The 13,565-nt window shown below is 35.7% G+C and overlaps 1 protein-coding gene across 4 annotated transcripts; it reads right to left on the bottom strand.

Annotated features, from left to right (window-relative positions):
* Nucleotides 1-6,477: 6,477 nt before the first annotated feature.
* LOC113707343 (RNA polymerase sigma factor sigC-like) lies at nt 6,478-12,892 on the bottom strand. Of its 4 annotated transcripts, none has more exons than XM_027229621.2 (7): nt 12,503-12,892; nt 10,578-10,738; nt 9,882-10,454; nt 9,569-9,799; nt 7,962-8,102; nt 7,659-7,859; nt 6,478-6,945 (listed from the first exon to the last, which is right to left on the bottom strand). In XM_027229621.2, the coding sequence occupies exons 1-7, from the start codon at nt 12,588-12,590 to the stop codon at nt 6,664-6,666; spliced, it is 1,677 nt and encodes a 558-aa protein (XP_027085422.2). In that variant the 5' UTR covers nt 12,591-12,892; the 3' UTR covers nt 6,478-6,663. The 4 variants fall into 4 exon arrangements, with proteins under 4 accessions (XP_027085422.2, XP_027085421.2, XP_027085423.2 ...); XM_027229620.2 differs by having other exon boundaries at nt 12,187-12,577; XM_027229622.2 differs by lacking the exon at nt 12,503-12,892 and adding an exon at nt 11,688-12,151.
* Between the last annotated feature and the right edge of the window lie 673 nt (nt 12,893-13,565).

Below are 13,565 nucleotides of genomic sequence, written 5' to 3' on the forward strand. Positions count from 1 at the left end.
CTTGTTTTCTTTTCTTCTGATCATAAGAAATTTTCGGTATTTTGTTAGTTCTTAAGTTCCTAAAGTAAGGAAACGGTCAAAAATATAACGAACAAGGAACTCATTGATGCAAGCCTTTCTTATAATTATTAACTTAATTTTAAGTCACGATGTGGCCTTGTTTGGAATGCATTTTTCTGGATTTTTTTGTAGAAAAATTACAGTAACGATTTGATATATGTGAGGTGAAAAGGCGATTGGAAAATATGTTTACAAAAAATATAGCAATTTTGCTGTCCAAACAAGGTTGTCTAAAATATTAATTAACAACCATTTTTCAAAATTGAAATTCTATGTATAAATGCAGAATCCCTCAAGAGGAAAATGTTGAGAAAGTAAAATTATCAAAGGATATCACAAAATGATCTGGCTTGATCTTGTTGACAATGCCACCCACTATGTCAGATCGCGATATAAAGAAGATGATAGGCCTTCGCAAAAAGGGTTGATATGACTCAATTTACAGGTACTCGCCTCGACATATACCATATGTAGTTAATTTTCTAATATCATAGATATCTATACTTACGATATATAAAGCAGGAAACTTGACCTAAGGTTTGGATAGCAAATTTTTTCAAAAAAACTTTTCAGTTGCATTACAAACACATTTTTCAATTTATTTTTTTATCTCACATACATCATATCACAAAAAATGCTATAATAATTATTCCAAATAATTATTTGGAATAATGCTCTATCCAAACAAAGCCTCGAGTTTTGATGTAAATGTTTTTTTGTCACTTTTTGAACTTTCATTTTTGGCCTCGTACGATCTAAATTTTATCATGATCACAACTTATTTCATTATAAGTACCAAAGCATAGCTTTTCAAACAAACTTATTTTCATTATAACTACTCATAAACACACAACATAATTATACTCTTAAAAGAAAAAATCTTAAAAGAGCAAAATCATGTTCATTAATTAAAAAAATATATATATGTAAAATAAGTTCATACAAAAAATAATTTATTTCTAAATTGCACATACATTGGGTGTCTCCTGTATGCTAGTGATAAAAATTGCAAATGAATCGAAACAAATCAAGTTTTTGGTCTAATCGAGTTAAGCCTCGACTCAATTTTACCAAATTTGAGCTCATCGATCTCTCAATGTAAAACTCGAGTTCGAATTTGACAGTAAATTTGAGCCAAGCCAAGTTGGAACTCGAGCCCACTCATGTTTTAAAAAAATAATAATTATTATTATTTTATTTTATTTTTAAAATAATAAATAAAATAGTATTTTTTTTCTTAACAAATAATAAAACATTAGATATATATATGTAATTTTATTATTATTAATATATATATCTTAATATAATCGAGCGACTCGCGAACTAATGAACTAAGTTTTTCTGTGCTCGAACTCGACTCCAGTTTGATGTTGACCAAACTCAAATTGGATTTTGATCAAGCTAACTCACAAGAGGCTCGCAAGTAATTTGACTCGTTTGCAACCCTACTAATGACTATAATTGTTTTGAAAGACTGTTGGAAGAAATTTGGGTTAGGTTATAAAGTGGAAGGGAGTGTAAATGAAATATACTATATTCAAAACCACTCATTTAATAAAAAAAAAAAAAAAGTATCATACTATTAGTTGCATATAAACGGTTAAAAACATTAAACTAAGTGTAGAATTATGTGAAAGTAACTATACCTTAGTTTTGGACCGTCGAATTTCCTTAAAATATTTGTTACGGATAAGGCCCCGTTTATATCTTATCTTTGAAGTGAAGGATAAGAGTACATCAAGAAGTCCTAGTTTATATGCTTGGCCCCTACAGTTGGCTTTGCGGGTTTAGTTTTCAAAAACATGTGTGTTGACTAACCTAAATCACTTGTTAGCATTGAATAGGAGTTCAAAAATTCAAAAGCAGAAATGAATAACAATATAGACTAGTGCACCTAAAGCTTATTTGGTCCAAAACAAACTCTCTTTCATGTATGTGGTCCAAATTTGAAGAGCAAATCTCTTAGGCTTTTACACTAACACCAAATGGCATTTAGCTCTAACGAGTAAAAACCAAATCTTCCAGCAAATAAAGTGCCCATATCCCATTGGCAACCATTATTGACTTTGGCATCCTACATTTCATAGGGTAACAAAACGGACAAAAGGTATGTGACTTTGTACATAAAAATTTATTCCAGTGTAAGGTTGCCATCACTTTCGACATTTTTATGCGTATGAAAACAAAATTATCAACAACATTGAAACCTTCCAAAACAAAACCAGTGACTAGATAATTTGATTATTTGCCAAATGATTCTTTCTATTTTGTGACTTTGACAAAGTCACAAAACCAATTGGCTATGAGTGAAATGGCCCAACATCTTTTATATATATATATATATATGGTTGGAAATCCTTAGAATATCAATGTAGGATATACAACTAACACGTAAAGCTATAAACAAGTCGAATCGAATCGAGTATCTCATGTTTGAACTCTGTTCGTTAAGCCATTCGATCAACGTTCGTGTTCGTACGTTAATTTTCGAACTCCAAACATGTGTTTGTGTTCGGCTCGTTAAGCAAAGTTTGTATTCGTGTTCAGCTCGTTTAACATAAACGAGCCGTTCGCAAACATGCTTGAAATGCTCGAATCCAAATTATTTTAAGCCTTAAATATGTCATGCAAATCATTCATCATTCTCAAAAACAATTAAAGCACTAAGTGACTAAATTCTATTATTTATTAACTATATAACTAACATTAACATAAAAACAACAAATAAAACAAAGCAATTTGCCCTCCAAATATAAAAGTTCAGCCATAAAATTAATCTTCAAATTTGTCAAATGATAATTATGCCCATGTTCGCGAACATTCGTTAAAACTCACGAACATGCTCGTGTTCACGAACGTTCATTAAAACTCGCGACTATACTCATGTTCGCTCAATTATTAATCGAACAAAAAAATTCGTTCGAACTTGGTTCGTTTAAAATTTCGAACGAGTCTTTCACGAACACGAACGAGTCGAAATGAATCGAGCTACCGAACAGCTCGGTTTGTTGAACAGCCCTCGCAAATGTGACTTGACAAATGGGTTTAAGCCAACACAAGAAATCCCAAGTCACGGGTGAAATAAATGGGTAACAAACAAACCCAAGGCCCTGCTCCAATACCATGTTAAATGACTTGGACTCTCATCTCAAAATCAATTAGGTATGAGTTGAGTGGCCTAATATCTTTCATAGAAATATATATATTTATATATATGGCTAGAAATTCTTGGAATATCAATGTGGGATATACAACTAACAAGGATTATCTAAAGAAAAGAAAAAAAAAAAGCAGAAAAAACATATCTAAAGAGGATGGCCCGCATGAAACTTGTACAAATTGGACAAGGTAATAGGTTACTTCAAAGATTTTGATGGCACCTGCAGATATATTATCCTAATGTATCTTTATTTTTCCCAACTCTTCTCCCTAAAATTCTATTTCTCTAAAAGGAATGTAGTATTTTCTTCTCAGTTGGATCTACACCAAGTAATGCAGTGAAATGTGTCCAGCAGAGAAGGACTTTTGATCTAGTTTCTGAGTTTTTGGAGAAAGTGAAGAAAAGCTGCTCTTTCTTCACATAATTAATTAATGCTTTAACTGTTTGAGGCCGTATGGAGTGGGCCGGCCTGAATTTTAGCACGAACTTACCTGGAAATGGTTTATTGTGGGATTCACAAAGGTGTACACGTACTAATGAAAACAAAAATGTGTACTTTGTTTTGGACCACTGATCCTCCCGATTGTGACCATTAAACCCCTCCAATCAATTATTTGTCATGCAATTATCCAAGAAGAAAATAGACAATTATTCATACTCTACGAGACGGGATAAGTTGATTGTGATGTTCTACAGAAAAATTTTTACGTTTTTCGTAAATACGTTTCTCAGTTACTTTTTTACCTCACATACATTAAATCATTATAGTATACATATATATTTTTTTACAAAAAGTCCTAAAAATAGCAATCCAAACGGGTCAGGATTTCTCATTTCATTTAAAATAATTATTTTAAATTTGATTAGTATAGGACTATTCATCAAATACTACGAGGGTAATTCTTACATGAATTTGTTGGCAACAGATGGGGATGCATGCTAATAAATTCGTAAATTACAGCCCCATCCCCTAAATCCCAGACAGTACGCGCCAAAAGATCTCACATCAATGGCCATTTGTTGGAGACAATCGCCAAATCTGCATGGTCCTCCTTTTCTTCATTTCCTACGTACTTTAATACTAAAAATTTAAAACCCAAGTCCAACTTTATTTTTTAGAGGATAAGGTTCTATCCAACCACGAAACTTTTAGGCCCTTAAAACATCTCCACTACTATAAATAGTTGCCATGAAAAGTTGCATGTCTTAGCATATTTATAGTGGTACATAATAAACTTATAGTTACTTAAAAGATAATCTACATATTGACACGGATATTCGTTAAAATAGGGTTCAGGTATTAATATCTCGACCAAGCAAAATTAAATAGGAAAAGTGTATAAAAAGTAAGACGATAGTTGTTACGAGTACGTACCTTTACATAATATATTGATTGAGAACGATTTAGGTGTACAAATAAATGCCCATTTAACGCCTGTGTCGGGAAAATACTAATTTGAAATTTAGACAACACAAAATCTTTTTTCTAGCTGCTTCTAGTGCTGCATGGAATGCTTGAGATTCAATAGCCATTGCTTCTTCTTGCAGCTGATAGGAGCGTGGTGGTGTTACTTGTCAGATACTAGGAGGTTGAATCTTGGCACATTTACAGCCAATACTGCAAACTTCACCTGTCACCCCAAATAATTGTACTGGTGTCACTAATTGCTTTGTCTACCTTGTTTCCATGTCTTAATTGTTCCTCCACGTACTGCCTTTACATTCACTGATTAAATGCACCTACTTCCGTTTGCAATTGACTTTGCAATTTGTGATTCTTTTTTCTCACGTAACTGATCAATTGGAGTTGAATTGATGTATCACTGCTATTAATGGAAGGCAAAATGAATAAAACTAATCATGCAAGTATATTAAAGAGAATGATGTTACTCAAGTTCAATAACTTGAGCAATCAAGACTAGAAAGAAATTTAAGATTTCTTAATTTCATTCTTGTTAGTAACAATTACCAACTTTTTTAATTTCGTCTGCTTCGTGCATTAATTTGCACGTACCTGCATGCATGCTTAATTTGTCGACAAATGCTTAACAACACCCAGTTAATGACGGTTTAGAATATATATATATATATGTATGTATAATAGTAATTTATAAATTTTTTAGGCAGTACAATATTGGCAACCTTTCTAACTTCCTGGGATTCTCTGCATCTTTTTGGAAAGAATGTACCGAGAAATTCAAGGGATTAAAGAAACACTTCTTGATTGCATATAAGGTCTCAATGATGATTGTTGTTACTTGTTAGGTCCTCCAAACATATATAGATAAGTACATGTGAAGTTGACGTCTACTTTCCTCCTCGAGGCCTCCACTTTTTACGACTAAAATCCTGCAGGACTACTGCTCAAGGAACTGAAGGCCATGGGAACAAACAAGTTCCAAGGGCATGTCATGGAAGTTAGGGAATCAACAACACCCAAATGAACAATCATTTCTAGGGTACCCCAGAAAGTAGGGAAGGTCATTCTTTCCTTTCCTTTTTCAGGGGAACATTGATCAAAGCTAAGAACCAAAGATCATGTGATGTACTCAGTATAAACTCACCTTGGATCAAGATTTTGTTATATTCAATGTCTTAATATGTATATATAAATGTCATATGAAGACTCAGTATTACTTTACACTAATGTTTAGATTATCAAGACGAAGAATTGAATAAATAGGTGTATGTCAAGATGCATTGCACAACGAAAATTCAGCATTCAAGTGGAGAAAGGAAAATGAGCAGTAATATCAGTTTCTGTCTGGTTTTTAAGGGGCAATGACATTAAATTACACTACGTTAACACAGAATGTTCCAAGGTGGGGCTAAGCCAATTTTGGAGCCTGCTAAATTTTACTAATGCATATTTCCTGGCCAACAGCTTCACGCCCCATTTCACAAACCAAGGTTCAAACCTGGTTGCTAGGATTGAGGCAAGGAGGGATTATGGAGGAAGGGGGGGGGGAGGGGTGTGGGGGTGGGAGAGGAAAAAAGAAAAAGCCTAAATCTTGTTGATTCCTGAAGAATTGTACGTATTAGTTATAGCAGGAAGCATACTGTCGATTTAACAAATGCTGAAGGAAATACCAAGGCAAGCTTATTGATACACAAGATAGAGAATAAACAAGTTAGAATGGGGGAGAAAACTCGCAGTTTCGGGCTAAGAGAGATGAAAAACAATAGTAGAAACAAAAAGCAGGGGAAGTGTATCTGTAATATTCATGTACAAGACAAACTACACAGAAATTGCTCAATTTTGGCAACTGCTCTTGGAAGTTGGAATACACCAACCAAAGATCACTTGATGAGGAAGAAACATCCTCTTAATCTTTTCAGTGCAGTTCTAATGGCTGACCAGCTTGACAAAGTTGACAGGAATCAAGTGACTAAATGCCAAACTTGTTGGCTCATAAAATGGCGTACTTCAGACATAACTGCAGCTACATATTCATATATTGACTTAAATCTTGAAAGACATCGTTTTTTCTTAGTTTTGTCAGCGCTCTTCTTTCTATTTTTCTTACCCACTCTTTGCTTACAGAATACAGCCTCCCAATCTCCTCAAGTGACTTCCTTTGATGAGATCTAAGCCCAAACCTTAGGACTAATACTTGCCTTTCCCGTGGCTCTAAGTCTTTCATAAGGCCATACATGCCTTGTAGCATGTGCTGTCTCACCACTGTTTCTCCTGGGCTTCTCATTGATGTATCAGATATGAGTTCCTGCACCAAGAGTTCCAAGGCCATTAACCTCATAAACCTGTGTAGGGGAACTGTGGGGGAAAAAAAAAACTCTTGTGGACTATAAAAGACAAACAGGCGCATCACTCTCTAGTTAATTCCAGCCTATGGATAAAATACTTATAATAACCAAAACATCTAAGATGCTATTCATTTATGAAAATTTCAAGAAGCATGCTGAAGAAAGTTGTCTAAATTAATCAGATCATCCTTGCTTTCCTCTGTAAGAAATCTACATAATATATCAACACACACACAATATATATATATATATATATTATAATTTTAGTTCGATGTTTACAACAGAAAAACCACAAAAAGCTATTTTATGTTTTTATACATAGTTTGAGACCAGGAAATTCACCCAAGATATGGTGCCCTAAAAAAAAGTTGCTTTGTTTCTTCTCCTCAGGGGTACCCAAAAAGCATAGGGGCTTCCTTGTCTGTCTGATGACAGTACTAAACATGATTTTTAGAGATACCCCCAACCCCCCCCCCCCCCCCCCCCCCCAAACAAAAAAAAATCCCCAATAGGATCCCTCGGACAACCATTTTCTGACAGCCAAGCCAAGTGGCACTGTTTCTGATGAGACTAAGCAAACAGCTACTAAATTAAAAACCTGTCATAAATGTAATCTAAACAAATATAATCATCAAGAAGGAAGATTCTATAAAATAGAGAATGCCATACGTACTAAACGTTTTGCACTGCTAGAGTCTCCCACTTTCTGATCGATCGAACCAACAATCCTGAGGCATTTGCTCACTGACATAATTTTAGCAGTAGAGAGACCAGTGAACTTTGCAATTTCATTAACATCCGGATATTTTCCGTGGCTGCTCTTCAGGGCCTTTCGAGCTTTCTGTATTTGACTTATTGCCTTGCTCAATGATGACTGCATGAAGATCAGAATAAAAGAAGTGGAAACTCAGGTTTCTTTCTCCTTGTATGGACTTTTAAAAAAAGAGACGATCTCACGAAAATTAAAATCACATACAGGAATTCTAATTCCTCTTGCATGTTGTGCTACCACCATTGAGATTGATTTCCTTATCCAATACTGGACGTAGGTTGAGAACTTGTATCCCCGTGTGTGATCAAATCTTTGAGCTCCTTGCAGGACACCAAGATTTCCAGCCTGACAAACATGGTTAAAACCTAGAAAATCAATCTTCATAAACAGAATAAGATATAAATGAGAATAAAATTTAATAGGACCAGACTCAGTTTCTCTCCAAACTATTGACAACTTTTCTCCTCATTCCTGACTACTGTGTCTAGAATTAAACTGTTGGAAACAAATACCTGCCGGAAGAAATGCTTGACTAAATATCATTAAGGGGAAGCAACTACTTCCTTTTTGGTGTCCTGTCAATCTAATTATTCTTCCTATTTTCACACCAAATGCAAGACAAACATTTTTCATCGCTGAAAGACAATTGCAATTTAATTCAATCGACCACATGAGTAGACAATTAAACTAACAGGCAGGCTTGCTTGGGTTCTTTTGGGACATGGAATGAGGTTTTGATAGGATTGTGATCTGGCAATATCACATGTTTAATTCACTTTTGTACATGGATCACTTATCCTATTTTATTTCCTCAACCATGCATGAATTGAGTCATGCTCCATTGAAAGGGGATTATTATCTCTTCTCTTGGCCGGAGCTACCTATTTATAATCCTATAGAACCAAACATGAGACTCATTCAAAAAGAAGAGACAACCGGCATAACCCTCGGACAACTGAGCCTTAAGATGTCTTAATTCCCTCAATCCACTCCACAAGTCAATTCAACCCTAAAAGCATTTTTACTCTGAACAAAATCAACCTTGACAGGCACATCTCAGAGCAATGTTGGACTCGGTTGAGTTGTTACCTAACTATTTATAAAAACTGAGCTCGAAAATTGAGCAGAGTGCCAAGGAGAAAAACTTGGTTCAGATTGGAAGCACCGAAAACCAAGCATATAGCAATTCAATCATATTTTCTTATGTCTTGAGTAGGGCATTTTCTGTATTTTCAATAGCTTGCCATATTCTAATTTGAAACTTTATATCACAATGGCAACAATTAAGTTTAAATGAGAACATATGGGACACCAAATGTTTAACTATATTGACTTTTCAGAATAAAAGACATAAAATTGTGATCTCAAATGCATGTCAATTCATCACCAACAGAACTTTTAATTTGGACAGGCTTGGCAACCTAGTTGGTCCATCTACACATAAGAGATCCCGAAACTCAGTCACGGTTGTGTCATTAGAAACTTGTAAGATTTATTGGCTAATTAAGCAGTTATTAATGTATAGTGCTGAACTGAATTTACCAATTAGATTAATACCAAACATAAATTGAATCAGATTCTCATTTGCTCATGATAACTAAAATAGAGCCAGTTTCTGCCAGATGGTTAAACACATTTCACACTTTTGAAAATTAAGTGGAGTTTGAAGAACCTACTTTGGCCAGGCTGGATTAATTTTTTGTCACAAGCTATCTCATGATGATCATCAGACTAACACTTTAACGAAAGGAATAAAGAAGAGCGGGAACGACCAAAACATAGCTGAACACAGTAAACTCCATATTACCAACCTGAACTAAATCTTCAAAGGCAACTCCCAGTCCCCTGTAATTTCTAGCAATGTATAAAACTAAAGAACGTGTGCTTCTTAGAAGCTCATCCCTACAATACCAACCAAACTGCAGATGTTGCTGCAACACCTGTATATTAACTTGAGCAGCTTCTGCCCAGTTACTCATGCCAACTACCTGTCCAGTGTTCTCTTCAACTATTGTCCTGATTCTTTCAAGCTCAGAAACTAACTGCATGTAAAAAATATTGTCCTCAGCCTGTGTGAAATATGAGAAGCAGAAATTAGTTATCAGTGAAAGACAACAAAACCACCTTAACACCTTGAGACATTTCTGCCTCAGTTCGAGCAATTTTCAGGCTTCTACTTCTAGAATCGGATGATTTCCTCCCAGGAGAAAATTCAACCTGTTGAGCATCCTCTAGCGTACTTGAGTACTTTTCCTGCATAAATTTACCATTTCCTTTATCCAATGGCCTCTTTCTTCTTGATTTTCTTTTTTCTTTCTTTACAGAGTGAACAACCTTCTTACCCACAACATCTTCCACTGGGCAATTTATTTGAGATGCTTCAACAGGCTTAGTTGCTTTGTCAGACAGATCATATAAGGTTGAGGGCTTAAGCATCCTACATAGACAGGTCTGGAATAACTCCAGAGCCCCAAGTCTTTCCAATTGCACCAGAATATCTTCTTCCAACCTTAGGACCCCTGAATCTGCAATTGTCTCCTCCAACACATCAAGATTTTTCATCAGTAAACCAAAATGTAATGCTTTAGTATTCCGTAAACTTGCAAGATATATTGAATTGTTATTCTCTCTCGAGCTTGAGATATCATTGTGAGCCATATTGCATGAACCATGGTAGGACCATCTGCTAACTGCATCCTGGATGAACAGTTACACATAAGCATCACAAGTTAAAGTCGGGAGACAGGGAAAAGAATGGAGAATATGAAACTTGAGTATGTTACGCTGAGAACTCAGCAATTATTGAAAAGGGAAAGAAACCTCCATGTCTTCTGTTTCTGAGTTATCATTCTCACGGGCTTGCGTGGCTGACGAACACATCTTGACTCTCATTGGATCACTTAACCAGGTTGTAGTATCGCCGTAGGCAACAGAAAAGGAAGACATTTTTGCTGACTCATAAACGGCCTCCCAGCCTTTAACTGCACCATTTTAAGAGTAGGTGAACTATTTAACAACTTCTGCAGTGGGACAGAGTTATAAAAGAAAACAAGAACAAGTAAAATTTCATGCAAGCTAAACACAACTAGGCTAGAAATCCACCTGAAAGAATAACAAACATAGATGATAAAACAACACATGCAAATACTTCAAACCAGAAATTGCACATGATTTCCTGTCAAGATGAACATTTATATGATTATATGTCTATAGCAACTACTACAAATTCAATTTCCCAAGAGCTTGTGAAAAGACTAAAAATTCATTAGTAAAACGGTGCAAAACTCCAAAGGTACTTATAAAATGACTAACAAGATACTATTTCCCAACAAATTATGCGTAGCCTTAGAAGCACAAGATTGACCAATATCAATCACCAGATACGTTCGGTTCCCTTCAAAATATTGTCCACCTATGAAACTATGAGTCTTGACTGTGGACATCCAGAAATTATGATGATAGGAAAAGTGAGAAAATAATTGCTATTAAAAGACATGAAAATGAAATGGAATCCTTCTTATTTTTCAAAGAACTAATAGGAAAACATTACAGAGAAACAAATTGCAGTTAACTTGATACAACTGGGCCCCAATTTTTTTCCCCCTTTTAAATGTTGCTTTTCGCTCCTCGAATACTTAAGACAAAAACGTTGCTGATATTGTAATTCAAAAGGGGTACTGGTTTGATAGTTAAGTTAGTAAGGTGACATTGGAACTATTACTTGCTGTTGCAAGGCTGCTGCCCGCTTCGCTCATGAAAGATTTTTTTCCCACAAAAAGCAAGATACTTGTCCAGAGGTAATGTTAATTGCACAGCAACTGATAAGAAGGGAAACAGTTTTAACAACTAATAGGAAGCAAACAATGATCAAAATGTTATACAATAAAATATCCAATGCCTCAAAAAACTGTAGTAATGGAAGTATGCTACCTTAAAGAATTTCAGTGCACACAAATGGCATGAAGGTCCTATAGGAAACTATTTACGAATAAAGAGCATGACCCCGCCATATTAATCTTCTAGGGCCTGAACTGCTCAAATTTCTCCCCTGAACTATTTGTGTCTACGCTACAACCAGAATAGTCCTAAGAATGATCAAAGGCGCTTACTTGAAACCTACACCCTCTTCCAGGCCCATCACACTTACAAGGAACACAAAAAACAAGAACTGGACCTTCAAGCAAATTATCTAGCTGCCTCCCATTCTGTTCTTGGATCCTTCTTATTTGCAGGTCATTTGCAACAAATTATCTCTGTGATATACGTCAAACCACATCAAATGCCTGACTAATCTTGCAGCACCCGACCTTCTCTAACAATTGTATTTTGTCGAAACCACTCCCCAGTCCCCGAGCACCCAAGCGACACTAAAATTGTTTTGAGATTACTTTATCAGCAATAAGAATTTTGGTGGAAATTGCAAGCTTACCTACTCTAAATCTGCAATAAGGACCCAATAAACCCGCTGAATAATAGACGTTTTCTCCTTTACTATCTTGCACCAAGGACAATAGATTACTAAAAATGGCAAACTTTGTGTGCATAGGAAAAACTCTTATTCCCAGTTTTTCACAGGAGCAATCCAGAATACTAGTCGACGTGATACTCAGCTCCATGAATAACCAGTTTCAGAATAGACCCTTTATCACTAAGAGCAGGTAAGTGCTACTACAAGAAGCAAATGGAAAAACAGGAAATAAAAAAATACTCGTGTTTTCTCTGCAGCCAAAGTTAAAAGAACCCACGTGAATTTGAGGAGGGCCAAGATGATGTCTTGGTGGAAAAGGAAAGCTGGATTGAGAAACCCCATTTCGGAGTCAGCCTAAAACCCATACCACGAGTGTACTCGAATCCCAGAAAGAAGGAGAATGGTGCCCATTAAATCTCATGGCGGTTGGAAGTTAAGGTGAGAGTCGGTGGATGCACATTGCACAAGTCGTGTCAGCTCTCAGCCACTGGTTCCCCATCTCAAGCCAGAGGTCAAGAGGTTCGAGTCCGAACTTTGAATATCTCCCGAGCCGTAAGTAGAAACTAGAATTCTAACCTTTTTCACCAATGTATGCTGCAATACTTCCCAACCAAAGCTTAAAATGGTTAGTGAGAAACTTTGCAAATCTTACCTTTGACATCAAATGGACCATCCAATGGGCTTTAGAAAAATCAATAGCTGCCTTAACTGATTCTTATTTCCTAATTGGAAGATAGATCAGCGTCAATTGTGATGCCTTTGATTTTTGTCCCTGCACTGCAGGTAAACATACATTTTTCTTGTTACTACTTGTAAATAATTGGACTGTTGGCTGAGTACTTCCTTTCCCAACAAAACCAAGGAAGCTAAGGGTGCAGCCAGCAGAAATCTCGCATTATTGAACTTTTCACCAAATGGAGCCAAACTTGCTGAAAAGAATTTAGCCCAAAGTAGAGATCTTGCATTCAAGGATAAGTATTACTGCATCCTAGCCCAACTTTAACAGCGCCATGCAGCCTTGGACTAATACCTTTCAAACCTACGAGTCTTCTCCACACTTTTTTGTTGGACTTGTATCGGTTGTGGGCGCCAATCCTAACAAGTCTATGGGCTGTTTACATGCAAGCCCTTGACAAACTTTCATGTCTCCCTTGCTAAAACTGAAAGAATAAATTTTATGTACACTGAGTGAGTGAGTGAATGAGAGTGTGCATACAATATTTCAATTGGATCCACAATACATACGTAAAATTTAAATTTAGATTATATATCATGCATCCAATAATAAAAGTGCATATATAGTTAGTGTATAAAAAATTAATTCAAAATAAAAATATAAA

The sequence above is a fragment of the Coffea arabica genome, chromosome 8c (assembly GCF_036785885.1).
Source record: "Coffea arabica cultivar ET-39 chromosome 8c, Coffea Arabica ET-39 HiFi, whole genome shotgun sequence".
Lineage (NCBI taxonomy): Eukaryota > Viridiplantae > Streptophyta > Magnoliopsida > Gentianales > Rubiaceae > Coffea > Coffea arabica.